The sequence below is a fragment of the Pogoniulus pusillus genome, chromosome Z (genome assembly GCF_015220805.1).
Source record: "Pogoniulus pusillus isolate bPogPus1 chromosome Z, bPogPus1.pri, whole genome shotgun sequence".
NCBI classification, from domain to species: domain Eukaryota; kingdom Metazoa; phylum Chordata; class Aves; order Piciformes; family Lybiidae; genus Pogoniulus; species Pogoniulus pusillus.
This window is the reverse complement of record NC_087309.1, coordinates 87,833,013-87,848,823: the sequence shown is the minus strand read 5'-3', so window position 1 is coordinate 87,848,823 and position 15,811 is coordinate 87,833,013. Positions and strand designations below refer to the sequence as shown.

General features: G+C 47.1%; 1 protein-coding gene across 1 annotated transcript in view; it reads right to left on the bottom strand.

Moving 5' to 3' along the window:
* Positions 1 to 15,811, bottom strand: part of ABCA1 (ATP binding cassette subfamily A member 1) — a 105,723-nt gene that overhangs the window by 21,799 nt on the left and 68,113 nt on the right. The window contains exons 11-25 of the mRNA XM_064140868.1: positions 14,952 to 15,068; positions 9,450 to 9,638; positions 8,384 to 8,589; positions 8,116 to 8,292; positions 7,317 to 7,539; positions 6,770 to 6,991; positions 5,956 to 6,160; positions 5,298 to 5,411; positions 4,691 to 4,862; positions 4,007 to 4,138; positions 3,329 to 3,468; positions 2,275 to 2,412; positions 1,526 to 1,746; positions 968 to 1,040; positions 236 to 438 (exon numbers count right to left, since the gene is read on the bottom strand). Of these exons, the coding sequence (XP_063996938.1) occupies positions 236 to 438; positions 968 to 1,040; positions 1,526 to 1,746; positions 2,275 to 2,412; positions 3,329 to 3,468; positions 4,007 to 4,138; positions 4,691 to 4,862; positions 5,298 to 5,411; positions 5,956 to 6,160; positions 6,770 to 6,991; positions 7,317 to 7,539; positions 8,116 to 8,292; positions 8,384 to 8,589; positions 9,450 to 9,638; positions 14,952 to 15,068 (2,532 nt within the window). The remainder of the gene's footprint in view (positions 1 to 235; positions 439 to 967; positions 1,041 to 1,525; positions 1,747 to 2,274; positions 2,413 to 3,328; positions 3,469 to 4,006; positions 4,139 to 4,690; positions 4,863 to 5,297; positions 5,412 to 5,955; positions 6,161 to 6,769; positions 6,992 to 7,316; positions 7,540 to 8,115; positions 8,293 to 8,383; positions 8,590 to 9,449; positions 9,639 to 14,951; positions 15,069 to 15,811) is intronic.

Below are 15,811 nucleotides of genomic sequence, written 5' to 3'. Positions count from 1 at the left end.
AACTGCATTCAAAGGACCTGTCTATGCTTGCCTGTACTATATTTCAGTTTTTAATGCATGCTTCCATGAGTACACATTTAACAGGTCAGAAGACAACCCATTTTGGACAGGAACACAAAGCTGCCCGTTCCACAATGGATGTTTACAGGAAGAGCTAAGACCTGGTCTCATTCTTATGTCCACTGTTAGTCTTTTTTCCTAGTTTAAGTTCAAACAGAATCTTCAGCTGGCTCACCTCCTCCAGTGTGGTTTCAGAGATGCCATAGCTGGAAATGGCAAGATCAGAAAGACGGTCGTCGATTTCATGGAACAGCTCCACAAAAGCTCCCTCTTTAGCAGCTTTGTATGGCAAGACATAGGTTAATTCATGGCCAATGTCCTCCACCAGCCTGGCCTCAGGAACATGTTTTGTAATGAGATTTGAAATTGCAGAAACATCTAGAAAAAAACAAAAGGAAAACATGGTGTTAACCTTGCTCATTATCTGGAAAGAGCTCGCTCAGAGAAACCCTGCCATAATGAAAAGCAGGAAAATGAGATATTTCTGGAAAGGAGTTCATTTCTGTGTAAAGTCCAGGCAAGCTTGAACAAAAGACCAGGCCCAAAATTAGCTATTCCTTTTATCTGGAAAACTTGGAAAAGCTTGTACGTGCTCCTGGCAGCTCTGCAGATCTCACTGGTGCACAACTCACCAGCAAATGCTACATATTGCTAACAGTCCCAGCAACTATATAATCTTTGTTTATCAAATCTCAGGACAACTTGAACACAAAATGTCTCACTAAAAGAAACCCAAAACAACCCAACAGTTTCAATATTTGCAGATTTAAGAATTACATCTCTGTGAATTTAATATTTGCCCCAAGACTGTAGCTACGGAGGTGCAAGGTTAAGGCAGCTGTGCAAGGTCAAAGATAGAGCAATGTCAGCACCAGGACTGAGTTTTACATTCTTCCCCAAGCCTCACCTATTGTCAGTGTGTCACTTTCATGGTCACTGCCAAGGCCAGCATCAGAACTGCTCTGAGAGACACTGTCATCCTGGTTACAAAAAAAAAACAAGCAAACAAACAAAAAGACAATCATTGTTTCCTGCTGCTTAATCAGAAAAAGGGCCCACCAGCCTAGATAACTCCAATCATATGCTGCAACAACATGCTGGATATTCCACAGAGAAGTCAGGAAGTAATGGTAACATGCCCCTGCAAAGGGCTGAAATACAAGAAGGTCATAAAAACTCAAGAGGTCACTGTTGCAGAACTGAGTGGTACAAAAGTGTGCACATTATCTATTCTCCATCTCTCTGATCAACTTTGGACCACTGGCATTGAAAGAAACTATAAGGGAGATGGATGTCCCATGCCACATTTTACCCAGACATGATCTGCCATAGTACCTACAAAACCAAGTAGCAATTTTAAAGAGTAAGGAATGTCTTTTGAGACATTCTCTCTTAGCTGCTGCTTTCCACAAGCCTAAGATTTCAGGAAGGAAGAATGAATACAAGCAGGAATGGTCAGCTGTACCTTTTTCAGGTAGGACACTGTGCTGCTGCTGTTTCGGCAGGAGCTCAGGGAAGAGTCCACATCCTTCTTTACCAGGGTCAAATAATAGCCTGTTCCCAGATGGTTCTTCAAAAAGAGAGAAGAGCCAACACAGCAGAGCTTGCCATGAGAAATTATGGCAATCCGGTCACCCAGAATGTCTGCCTCATCCATATGGTGAGTGGAGAGAATGATAGTGCGGCCTGGAATGAAGCAAGGGAAAACACCACTGGTAAGTCACACATACACATGTTCCTGAGCCAAAGCCACAATCATTTGCATCTTGCCATGGGGCTGGATGAGAGATAGATGGCACAAGTCCAGGTTCCTTTGAACGAGACTAGCAGTACATATGTTTCACAACTGCTGTCGTGAGTTTATTCTCTCCACTCTCTGCAGGCCCTTGCCATGCTCAGCAAAGGCAGGTTGTTCATTTCATGTCAGCAAGGTCGTTTGCACAGAGTAGGACAAGACACTGCTGCACATCAAGGGCGAATTCCTGGCTTTTAACTACCCTCACAACCCAGTGAGGAACTTTGTTCATGAGCTCTGACATGAATAGAATGAAATAGGAGAACAGATGAGAGATCAGAACATCCTTATCCTGCACGCTTTTGTTCCTTCCTCAGTGCACACAATAGATTTGCAAAGCACGTTGCTATTTTGGGAGAACACTCATGAATCATATTGATTTTCTTTTGCTTTCCATGACACATTTAAAGACCACATACCTTGCCGATACTTCAGCAGCAACTCCCATATCCCTCTGCGAGAATAAGGATCCACCCCAGCTGTAGGCTCATCTAGAATGACAACCTTAGAGCCACCAACAAAGGCTAAAGCAACGGAGAGCTTCCTCTGCATGCCACCTGACAGACACAAGAAGAAAGAGAGGTTCAAGTTAATGTAGGATACTGAGATCTCTGAGAGAGAGCAGAATTACATACTCAGAAGAACAGGCACTGCCATTGTTTGAGGCATTCAGGGTCTCGTGACCTTCATGGGTGGGATAATTCATCTGGAATCTAATTCTCCTGCTACTGCAGGAAACCACACCTTGCAAACCCTTCCTCAGGTGAATCATATTATCTCAACATTGGCAGCAGCTAGTCACCAGCCTGGAGGCCTAATCATATTTGAGGATCTGGAGAATGGGTCTCCAGAGCCTCTGGCAGTAATAGATCCTTCAGAGGCAGTCACCTTGTGGAACAGGCAGCAGCAGGCAACTATATTACACTCTCCAGCACTAAAACCGTGTGTGTCTATCTGCTCTCCCTTCCCAAGGTACCAAAAGGGCAGTCTCTGCCAATAGTCAAGTCAGAGACAAAGTAATCACAATCCTTTAGCTATCTGGTACAGAAGTCTTGCCACTCCTGAATGAAGGGGAAGGACATTCCAGGATGACAAATGAAGAAGCAGAAGCCAGAAATGCATATACAACTCACAAACAGCAATGGGCTTAGAGATTACAGTCTGAGACAATCTTACCTAAACCCATAAAATCCAAACACATTAGAGAAAGCTGGACTATGTCATAATGTAAACAAATACAAAATACTCAGAGAAAGTCAGTGTCTTGCTATGACCATTAGATAAGATTTTTAAGATTACTAAGATATACTGATTAGGTACTTAAAAAGAACTGATTTTCTGAAGTGCTTAATTATGTGGTAGCCTTAAATTGGAGTACCCAACCAAAGGGTGTGATGTAGGCAGTGAAACCCAAGAGATTTCTTTTCTGGGGCTGTGGAAGTAGCTGAGAAATCTAAAAGCAGCTGAACCTACCAGAGAGTTTGCTTGTCCTAGCCTTCAGTTTGTGAGGCAAACCAACATCTGTTACCATCTGCTCCATCTCCTCTTTCACCTTCTTTTCTGGCAGCCCTTTAAGGCGAGCGTAGAACCAGATGTGCTCCTCCACAGTTAGCCTAGAAAATAGGAGCAGGCTGAGAGTACAGCTGACAGTACCATGTTGGGATTAATCCCTTGCATTAGCATTACAACAGGTATGTTTGTTTGCTTTGGAAAATGCCTTTTAAGATTGAGGTTTCAAAAAGGAGCTACTGACTGGGTGTGCTAAGCTTGGACTTGATTTCAGGGTGTGGTTATTCAGCACCAGTGTAAATAATACTTTTTCAAGGGTGTCTGACTGAGTACCCTAAACACTCCAAATCACCAGACACTAGGGAAACATTTGGCCTGGTTAAGTTTAGTGGAGTTGGTCTCTTTAAAGAAACCCAAAAAATAAAAGTGTAGACTCTTGCTGATAATTCACAGACAGGTAAGAAGATGTTCATGAACATGAGAGCAGTGCATCCTTGGACTACTCTCACACCACCCTGCTCTCTCACACCATGCACAGAGGTAAAGATAGGATTGCTCCAGCTGAATATACATTATTGTCTCCTGAAGAACTGTAACGTTTAGTAGACAATATTAGCTGTGTGACTCCCAGATGTTACTTACAAGTCAAACAACACATTATGTTGTGGACAGACTCCCAGGTTCTGTCTGATGGCACTGAGCTCAGAGCGGATATCTTTGCCCAGGATGAAGGCTGTACCCGAGGTTGGAGGAAACAAGCCAGTCAAGATGGACCTGAAGGACAAACACAACAGATAAGCAGGTTCCACCAATAAGAAATGGCTGCTGCACATACCAGGATAGATGAATGCAGAGTGGGTGGAAGCCCTGGGGAGCTCACACATCAGGAAGGTAGTCTGAGAAACACTAGCAAAAGCTAATGGATTAAAAAAAAAAGGGCTCTAATGGTTTTGACAGTGATCAAAGCACACTCACATGACTGCTTAAAAACATTTTCCTCTAAAAGCTTTTCATCCTTTCAGTCCAAACACATTTCCTTACACTGGTAAATCATAATCACAAATGGCATTACTAAAAAATGCTGGCAGCAGATCTATTCCTGCAGCTCAACCTGAACTAAGTCTGGTTTCAGTCACCTGTATCTGTTTGTCTTCTGAGGCAGCTGCACAACTAGAGTAAATCAGCAGTGTTCCACAGAAATCACTGGACCACACCAGTCTGCACCAGCCTGCACGCTGCAGTTACACAGCTCCCACTACAATACTGACAGGAACTGCAGTACTCAGTCATTTCCCCCACTCTCTTAAAGCATTCTTTTACTCTTACATGGTAGTGGTTTTCCCTGCTCCATTATGTCCCAGAAAGGAGGTGATTTGTCCTTCATAGAAGTTGAGCGTGAGACCATCTACAGCAACTTTCTTGCCATCACGGTAAACTTTGACCAGATTCTGGATAGAAACACCAAGGCTCAGATGCACAGGCTCTTCCTCCTTGCAGACTGGAAGAAAACAACAAAGTAGAAAGAGATATGACAGGCTTTAGTATTTACATCAAGATATAAGAAGAAATGAGATATATGAAGAACTGACCCCATTTCTTCCTCAAGGACAGGAACCTTCCACAGAAGCTGTCCTTTAGCTCATTTCCTCTACTGGGACTATCTGAGAGATGGAAATCTCCAGTGTCAGCAGGGTCAGCAAAAATGGGAGGAATTCTCAACCCCATGAAGCTGGAATACCAACCTGGAGTCAAGTGGGCAAAGTACCTTGGGTTTCTCTGGATATCCACACCTGACCGGTATACCCAAACTGTGATAACAAAGGGATCACTAATTTCACCTTAAGTCATGCCAGTCCTGCTGTCTTTGAACTCCCATTACAAAAAAGCAGACCATAACACTTCACTGCAGAAAGGCTATGCATCCAGCACTTACCTTCTGAAGGCCCTTTCTGGTCAGGATGAGGGTGCTGCCTTTCATGTGGGTCCTCACCAAACCAGTAAGACTTTGTAAAAGGAAAATACCAGGGCCTGGGAATCCCATACTGGCCTAAAGAGAAAAACATTACATGAGTCTGACTGCATCTGTCCCTTTCCTTGTATTAGGTTTTAGGACAAGAAGGGACATATTCCACTTGTAGGTTAGGCAGAACTAAGAGATCATTCCTGGTGAGGACACTGTCAGACTTTGAGGTAACACAAATCTCTTTCTTCAGACCCTGAAGTGAACTTCAGGGTTAAAAGCCCTGTACTAGAAGATGCTAAGCAGCCACATGTGATACTGAAAGTGTCAACTCCCCCACTGCAGTGGAGTCTGTGGATTTAGCAGTTCAGACAGGGAAACAGGAGATGTGCAGCAAAGCTTCTAGGGCATAGCTCGGCCATCACCAAAATGGGGCACAGTTTCCAGTGGGCGACAGTCACTGCTGTTAGCAGCAGCAGCCTTACTGCAATGCTGGTCTATGGTTTACCTCCATGACCTTTCTGCATCTCTGCTTAAAAATGGGGCAAATTTGCATCTTGACAAATGAATAGGGTGAAAGGATTTATTTAAAAGCATAATGACATTATCCTTCCTCGGAAGCAGATCTCACCTGGAAACACAGACTCGATGTACCAGGTCATGACCCCATACAGGAAAGTGTCAAACAACATCATGACAGCAGATGTGGTGATGCTAAAACCATCTTCTTCCAACGGGCTCTCAAAGAAGTTGTTCCATTGAACACCAACTCCCTGCTCCTCAAACAGTGCAAAGTACTCACAACCAAAGCCAAAGGCTACTGGAGACAGTAGGCTCTGAAAATGGGAGGCATGAACATACATTCAGTGTTTCATAAATCCTATCCAAGCGAACAGCTCAGCTCTAGCACAAGGCTGAAAAGCATGGTCCAGAAGCCTTATAGGGAAAGCTCAAGGTCCAAGGATTACTCTATTTGCAGGGAGGGACTGATAGACTTGGTTCCAGCAAGCAGCCTTAAAGTCTCTGCTGGACCACAACGCAGAATTGTTGACTTCCTTATTTTCTCTCCATTGCCCTTCACACTTCTACACAAGGGAAACATCTTAACGGTCTGGAAAGGGCGACTGTTAGTGAAGTGCCGTGCAGAGGAATGGCAGCTGGTTCCTCCAGCCTGCATCTCTGGAGTTATGGCATCACAGTGTACACACATCAAGACAGCTTCACCTGGTCAGCAAAATTACTGTAATCAAGAACCCTCCCAGCAGCTTCTAGCAGGTTCAGCTAGCCCATCTCTCTTCACCATGCTCAGCCATGATAGCTCTTTAAATTTGAAAAACTATCTCACATTGCCACCTCCCCACCTTGTTATCAGTGTCCAGCTAGAGTGCTGCTGAGAGTCATACTAGCAGAGGCCCAGTACCCAGGACAATTTTCTTAAGACTCACCGCAAAGATCTTGAGTGAGAAGCTGATATAGTCCTGCCAGGCGACACACAGCACATAAGGCAGGTACAGTGTGAAATAGACAATGCCTCCACAGGCAGCTGCCAGGTTGGCCCTGGAGAACACAGTGCTGATGAGGAAGCACTGCAGGATGGTCACAACAGCAAAAATCGAGAGGAAAACAAACACCACACTAGGGTCGCTGTAAGGCAGCAGATTTCCCACCTGGTAGAAGAACAATACATGGATCAGGCTTTGAGAGTGCTTTTTCAAATGGCACAAGCTGCAGCTCAGGAAAGCCCGAGTTTGCTGCAGTTGGTACAGCCTTCCCAGAACTGGGGCAGTACTGGAGGTGCCTTTTCAAAAGCACTAAATCTACTACAGCCCCTCCTACTGTTTTTCACCATGCAGCCCTGGTTTATTCCAACACCTTGTATGCAAGAAGAGCCCACCCTTGCTAAGTCCCCCACAGTGTGCCAGTGCAGATCACTGCTTAACAGGCTCTCAAGCCTCTAGATTCTGTTGTCAGAGACCAAATCCATTGACTTACCTTGAGGATCAGCACCAGCAGGCCTGCACTCATCAAGAGAGGGATGAGGCTGCTAACAAACCAGCTTAGCCAAAGGATGCCATTGTCAAGTCCCATAATCCTCATCGTCTCCTTTAGACGGGCTTCCTTCTCATACACAATGCCCTTAATTATCACAGCCACTGAATAGATCCAGGCTAGAGTCATGAAGAGAGGCATAGAGCGGCTCATGACACGAAGAAATCTGAGAGAAGGAAGAAAAGGGGCCAGAAGAACAGAGTTAAACATCACTGCATGTTAAGCTGGGGGCTAGCAGAGAATGGTGACAGGTAAGGCTACACTGCACAAAGAAGACAATGTGCAGAACACAATACAGGACCAGTGTCTCACCAGGAAGCAATGCTGATGGGCACAGAGCGCATAACCAGCTCTAGGTGCAAGCTGAGAGTTGGAACTGTTGTTCAGTGGAAAAGGGGATGCAAAGATCTGTCTTTCCTGGGGACTGTTCTCAACAATCCTCTTTTTACTCTCCTGTGCATAGGTCTCTGCTTTTTTTGCAGTGTTACGTTTGCCTGCATCAGGTTTGCGGATATAGTTGCATGTCTGTAATGTATTCTCTTTGCTAAAGTTCTGTACAGTCCTACTCCTGGGAAGGACTCCACAAAACATACATATTTTCAGTCCTCCAGACAGCTAACCCTAATTCCAGGGATTAGGAACACCTTGGAGATTGGGACATAAACCATGCAAGGAGTGACAAAAGCCCATTCCTCTGAAACCACAAGCTCTTGAGAGCTTCCGAGGAAGCCCGCATACATACATGTCATCCACATAACAAGGGTAGGGCATCTGCTGTACATAAACTCCTGTTTTCTTCTCCGTGCCTGTCTGCACCCTGATGATGGCCTGCTCCACTACATCCTGCAGGTAGGCAAAGCCTCCCCAGACATAGCGCATGTCCTCAAATGGGTCAGCACGGGGACCAGGATCCCAGTACCTGCACCAAGGCACAAGACCATTCTGTTAGAAATCCTCCTCATTGTACCTCCCATAAACAATTGTCCTCGGGGATGTGCGTCAGGACTCACCCATCCTTGATCTTGTTGGTCCTTTCCACATTATCAATGTCCATGCGTATCTTGTATTTCACATGTTGAGGGAGTTCTAAGCTGTTAGGGGCTATTTCAGAGAAGACTATGCCAGCCCAGAACCTTCTTTCATCCAGAAGCTCCAAGGACTTGTTTATAAGACGGACTTCTGTGGCCACAGGCTCCAGTTTGTCCAAGTTGACACACTAGATAGTGACAGATTTGGAAGTGTTTACAGGATATGCTGCCAAACCAGAATGTGCTTTGTTTATGTTATAGAGGGAGGCAAAAAAGGACAACTCTGAAACTCTAATGCCATGACTAAGAAAAGGTTGCAGCACTGGACTTTGCAATAGCTCACTGTAAAAGAGCCCAGCTCTGCTTACTGGTAGCCCAGTAAATTGCTATAGATGTCATTTTTTCCTGCTTGATGGTCATCTGTCATCTGTCTGTCAAATATATCACAGAGAAATATCCCAGCAGGGTCTTTTCCAGCTAAAGGGCTAAGTTAGCACTGCAGTACTAGCTACAAGGTCCTGTACGAGCTTCAATTTCCATAGATAGCATTTTACTTTCTGTTGCAAGTAAACTGGGTCTGACTCAAAGCCTCTAAAAAACACTGGAGAGACCCCAAGGCTTTGGATTAAGGCTTGTGCTCATTTGCCAAGGTGATCAAGTAAGGCATTTCATCATTCACTACTTTAAGGCAGCTGTTAGCTTCACCACAGTCCGCAACTGAATGTCCAGTTCAAACTATGAGCTGTTAGACCATGGAGCAAGCAGCATCTGTCAGTCACCCAGGAGAGCAGCAGAGTGTGAAACCACATGCAGTGGCCAAAGCCAGAGCTTCAAGAACATGGCCTACAGTTATATTCCAATATCTGTGTTTAGGCACCTGAATAAATATTTTCTCATGTGCAGAACACTCAGGCCTACTAAAGCCTTGTCATGTACAGAAAATGGACCAAGGAATGCTTATCTTCTTTGCAGGAACACCTCAACATGCAGGTGAAGACCAAGCTGCTGCCCTCCCCCAGCTGCCTGCCCATACTAGGCAAGATCTCACCTCCATGAAGCGGGAGATGGTCTGGATAGCCCGGTCTGTTTCATTGAAGGCATCTACCCAGGTATACACTGAGCCATTTGCTGTCTCAAGGTCCTCTGGATGTTTTGATAGGAAACGGGCAACATCCTCCACTGTCCAGTTGGAAGCTGGCAAGTGCAGGTCCCAGAGAGCTTTGCCCTTCAGCAGCGTCTGCAGGATTTCATTTTCAAAGGAGAAAGAGTACTTGAGAATTAATGTTAGATCTCCTCTAGCATGAAGACAAAGACCATTACTTTGGAAAAGGCATCTTTAAAAGGTGCAGGGGGAGGCCTTTTGCCATACTGAGATCAGCGTGGTGAGGAACTTCCTTCCTTGAAAAGCCTGTCTGCCTGGGTATAGCCACACCGACAGCGTGCTTTGCAGGCAGGCTGGCTGCCCTTGTGTCCTGCCAGCTCTCTCCCGGGGAGAGGGCAGCAGAGAGCCACACGCAGCGCTCAGCGCTGTGCCACGCACACGCAGGGCTGCTCTTGCGCCAGCACAACAGGGCATAGGAAGGTGCTTCGGAGAGATACGTTTGGCTGATGGTGGATGTCAAGCTCTGCTCGCAGCTGGATTGGAGAGAGGCTGTGGCATAGCTGGAAGCAGTGCTGAGTAGAAATCACAGGCTCACAGGATGTTAGGGGCTGGAAGGGACCCAAGGAGATCATCGAGCCCAACCCCCTGCCAGAGCAGGACAGTACTATCTGACACAGATCACAGAGGAACACATCCAGACAGGCCTTGAAAGTCTCCAGAGAAGGAGACTCCACACCCTCTCTGGGAAGCCTGTGCCAGTGCTCTGTGACCCTTACAGTGAAGAAGTTCCCCCTTGTGTCGAGGTGGAACCTCCTGTGCTGCAACTTACACCCATTGCTCCTTGTCCTATCACAGGCAGCAAGTGAGCAGAGCCTGTCTCCCACTCCTGACCTCCAGCCCTCAGATACTTATAAACATTTATCAAATCCTCTCTAAGTCTTCTTTTCTCCAGACTAAGCAGCCCCAGGTCCCTCAGCCTCTCCTCACAAGCCATGCCCTCCAGTCCCCTAAGCATCCTCGTAGCCCTCTGCTAGACCCTCTCCACCAGGTCCCTGTCCCTCTTCAACTGGGCACCCCAAAACTGAACACAGTATTCAAGAGGAAGTCTCACCAGGGCAGAGTAGAGAGGGAGGAGAACCTCCCTTGATCTGCTGGACACACTCTCCCTAGTACCCCCCAGGGTCCCATTGGCCTTCTTGGCCACAAGGGCACATTGCTGTGCCATGGGTAACTTGTGATCCACCAGCACCCCCAGGTCCCTCTCCACAGGACTGCTCTCCAGCAGATCACCTCCCAGCCTCTACTGGTGCAGTTTATTCTTCCTCCCCAGGTGCAGGACTCTGCACTGGTCCTTGTTGAACCTCATCTGGTTCCTCTGTGCCCAGCTCTCCAGCCTGCCCAGGTCTCTCTGGATGGCTGCACAGCCTTCAGCTGTATCAGCCAAGCCTCCCAGCTTGGTGTCAGCAGCAAACCTGCTGAGCAGACACTCTGTGCCCTCATCAATGGCATTGATGAAGATGTTGAACAGGACTGGACCCAGCACTGATCCCTGGGGGACTCCACTGCTTACAGCTCTCCAGCTGGACCTGGCACCATTGATCACCATCCTCTGAACTCTGTCTTGTAATGAGTTCCTAACCCACCTCACTGTCTGCTCTTCCATCCCACACTTCCTCAGCTTGCTCACTAAAATGTCATGGGAGACTGTGTCAAAGGCCTTGCTAAGGTCAAGGTAGACTACATCCATTGCTCTCCCTGAATCTACCCATTCAGTTATAGCATCATAGAATGCTATCAGGTTAGTCAAGCATGACTTCCCCTTGGTAAATCCATGCTGACTACTCCTGATAACCTTCTGCTCTTCCAAGTGCCTTGAGATGCCCTCCAACAGGAGCTGCTCCACCATTTTTCCAGGGATGGAGGTGAGGCTGACTGCTCAACAGTTCCCTGGAACCTCTTTCTTGCCCTTTCTGAAGACTGAAGTGACATTGTCTCTCCTCCAGACCTCAGGCATCTCTCCTGTCTGCCATGATTTGGCAAAGGTGATGGAGAGTGGCAGAGTGATAACATCAGCCAGTTCTCACAGCACCCTTGGGTGCATCCCATCAGGGCCCATGGACTTGGGAATGTTTAATTTGTGTAACGAATCCCTAACCCAGCCTGCACTGAGCAGTGGGGAGCATTCCCTCTGCCAGGCTTCCTCTGCTTCATCCAGGGTCTGGAGTCCATAGGGGAGTTCAGCCTTAGGTGTAAAGACTGAAGCAAAGAAGACATTCAGCAACTCTGCCTTCTCCACATCCTCAGTTATCAAGGCTGCCTCCTCGTTCAGCAGTGCCCCCCCCCGCCCCCCCCCCCCCCCCCCCCCCCCCCCGCCTTCACTGTTCCTCCTTTTTCTGCTGAAAGTAGCCCTGACTACTTACGTGTAGTTCTCCCAAGTGACCAATCCCTTCTTCCATGGATTGTAAGTTTCTTTCTTCCCTGAGATTTCCTTCAGGAGCTCCTTGCTCAGCCATGCAGGTCTCCTAGCACATCTACCTGATTTTTTACTCAGGGGAACACACCTACCTTGGGCTTGGAGGAAGTGGTCTTCAAAAATTAACTAACTTTCTTGGGCTCCTTTCCCCTCCAGAGCCTTAGCCTGTGGGATTTCTGCAAGCATGTCCCTGAAGAGCACAAAGGTAGTTCTGCAGAGTCCAGGGTTGCAATTCTACTCATTGGTCTGATTCTACCCTGCAGAATACTAAACTCCACCATGTCATGATCTCTGTCCCAAGGCTGTTCCCAACCTTAATGTCCTCAACCAGTCCCTCTTTATTAGTTAATACAAGGTCCAGCAGTGCACCTCTCCTTGTTGGTTCCTCCACTACCTGCATCACAAAGTTACCATCGATACACTGCAAGAGCCTTTTGGACTGTCTGTGCAATCTTCCCAGCAAGTATCAGGGTGATTGAAGTCTCCCATGAGTACCAAGGAGTTAGCTCTAGAGGCTACCTCCATCTGTCTGTAGAAGGCCTCATACCAGCACCATGGACTGGGTGGCTTTTCTGACACATTTTGCTATTGTACCGTGAGGGCTGGCTGAAGCAGCTCTCTACAGCCATGATGTCCTGCTTCTGTGTTCTCTCATCTGGGACAGTGATTTTTTTCACCTGATTTAACTGCTATCTCTCTGGGGACAGGCTGTGGCCTCACAACAAGCCCCACACATGTGCAGTCTAGGTAGAAGCACCTGGCATTGAAGCGAAAACCAGTCCTACGGGCAGACAATATAAGGGCAGGCAAGAGGGTAAGGCACAGTTGGTCTCAAGGTGAAGAAAACATGAAAAAAAAAATTTAAAAAAAATGAAAGAAAGAAAAAAGTGACTGCAAAAGAAAGAAAAAGGTCCTAACCACTAAAAACAGGAAATGGATTTTCTGCCAGAACAAAGAATGGAGCTGAGAGTAAGGAACTCCCCAAGATCTGCTGTACACAGCAAACCAGAGAGTAATGGCTAACACAGCTTAAAAAACAACATTGTAAACTGGGAAAACAAAATAGACCAAACTGGCAAAGTAGAACACGCAAAAGGGAAATCCAAGCAAATAGTGATCGTCTCTACTGCTGTCTTCTCTGAGTTTGGCTTGCAGTAGGTGCCTCCAGCAGGAAGGGCACCATGTCTGCAGAGACGGGGCTCAGCCTCATCACGTTCAACAGCAAAGCTCCTTAACTCCAGGAGAACATGTCCTCCCTGAAGTTAGCAGCTGCGCTAGCAGCAAGCTGGGTGTGTCAGCGACGGGCAAGGAAAGCATTTCCCCCTCTATCAGCAGGAAGCAACATGCCAAAGAGATTGCAAAACCCAGAAAATTGAGAGGTGATGACCGGTCACCCAGCAGCACAGCGGCCTCAGCGGCTAAGAAACAGCAAAGGACCAATCTCCTTCTTGAAAGCAGCCACAAAGAGGCAGCTCAGCTTATTCGTGTACAAGTGACCCATGCTACACCTTTGAAGAGAATGGGATGTTGCCCAGACAGACTGAGAAGTACTCCTGCATCAGTGAAGTGTGGCAAAAATGAACCCCTGCTACTCTGCCAATACAGAGGAGGAAACCAGACTGCTGGCAAAATCAAGAACTGCCAGAGGCATCAGACTTCATAAGAATTGATTAAAATATAAAACCAAAAAAGGCTAGGGCTCATTTAAAAAAAATAATAAACCCAGCAACATAAGGACACAGCTACAAACCCATATCCAGCCTTTAACTTTGCCCATACTTCTGCAGCAAATGGTTCCATTTGCAGCTGTTGTCTCCAGTTTTCATTTCTTTGGTGCCAACGTCTATGAAATGAGTTTTAACAAAGCCAATAGAGGCAACAGGAGTGATGAAAATTAAGTCTCTCACCCTCTGGTATTGATGGGCAAGTGCAATAGGACGTGTCAGAGACTATTCAGCACAGAATCACATTGAAGTAAACAAGAAAGGAAATTCAAGGCTTAGAAGACCTGGGAAGGGGCTCTGTGTAACAGCTGCACTGTGACATTCAACCAGCTGTCTTGCAGAGACAAGCTACTCTACAACTGTTTCTTTGTTCCACAACCCAGTTTTACATCACTGTGGGTCCAAAGACATCAGCATACGGTGGAGAGATACACCCCTCAAGAGTAGCACCTGAGGAAGCAACAGCTAACAGTTGGGCAGATAATGCCCCAGAAATGCAGTTCTAACACCTGGCACAATGCTCTGGGGAGCCAACAAGCTGGCAGAAAGCATGTCAGATCTGAACAAGACTCCCAGCCCTTTTTCATGGTCCAGTATACACAGCATGTTGTTATGAAGCAATCAGCCATAGGGTGATGTTTGCTTTTTTTCCCCATGAGCACCCAAGTATTACTAAATTAACCATACTATCCAACTCCAAATTAAGTTTTTACAAGATTTGTGCCAGATTACTGCCAGGCATCCAGGTTCATCTCTCGCATGATAACTCTTCAATTCATGCTGTACCCAGCAGGGCCTGAGGCCATGTGGCACCTTCCAGGATCTGATCTATGCATACAACTGCTCACTTTGCTTTGCTGCCGTCCAGAAAGCACCACTGTGGAGAAGTGCACAGCACTGGGAGCTGAACATGTCACCAACCCTACAGGTTCCCAGTATACAAAAACACTGTATCGCATTAGGGAGACGCTGGAAGAAACAAATCAGAAGCAGCCCATTTCCCCACTGAGGCAGCTAAGATATTGGTGCTAAAACACACACTGCTCCTGTTTGCAGCAGCTCATTACACAGAGCAAGGAATGCCAAGCACAGTGCAAGATGGTATGGTCACATTACGTTTCAAGAAGTGGGCTACATCCACACTTATTTATCTGTTCAGCTCAGCACCGAAGCACCATCTAAAATAAATATTTCATCACTTATTGCAGAAGACAACAGTGGTGATTCTGGATTCAAGGACAGTATACTGACCCGAATGAGATCCATTTCCTGACTACTTTCCATAAACATCCAAATCTTCGGGCTGATCTCCTCCCACATCCCCCCGAGGTCACGAAACACACCCAGCTCCTGGAATGTCCTGTTCACCTGTCGGCAAAGAGAAGAGGAAGGTTATTTCCAAAAGCTGGCAGAGATCCACTGGAGGCTGAGAGAGTGCACTGACCTGTCAAGTGAAGCACTCAGTGTTGCTTATATTTAAACAGCAGCTGAGCTTCTGCAAGGCCCACAGTAGTGCTGCACTTTGGCTACAACAACCCCATGGAGAGATACAGGCTAGGGTCAGAGTGGCTGGAGAGCAGCCAGACAGAGAGGGATCTGGGGGTACTGATTGATACCCGCCTGAACAGGAGCCAGCAGTGTGCCCAGGTGGCCAAGAGAGCCAGTGGCATCCTGGCCTGCATCAGGAATGGTGTGGTCAGCAGGAGCAGGGAGGTCATTCTGCCCCTGTACTCTGCACTGGTTAGACCACACCTTGAGTATCGTGTTCAATTCTGGGCCCCCCAGTTTAGGAGGGACACTGAGATGCTTGAGCATGTCCAGAGAAGGGCAACGAGGCTGGTGAGAGGCCTTGAGCACAGCCCTACGAGGAGAGGCTGAGGGAGCTGGGGTTGTTTAGCCTGGAGAAGAGGAGGCTCAGGGGTGACCTTATTGCTGTCTACAACTACCTGAGGGGTGGTTGTGGCCAGGAGGAGGTTGCTCTCTTCTCTCAGGTGGCCAGCACCAGAACGAGAGGACACAGCCTCAGGCTGCGCCAGGGGAGATTTAGGCTGGAGGTGAGGAGAAAGTTCTTCACTGAGAGAGTCATTGGACACTGGAATGGGCTGCCCGGG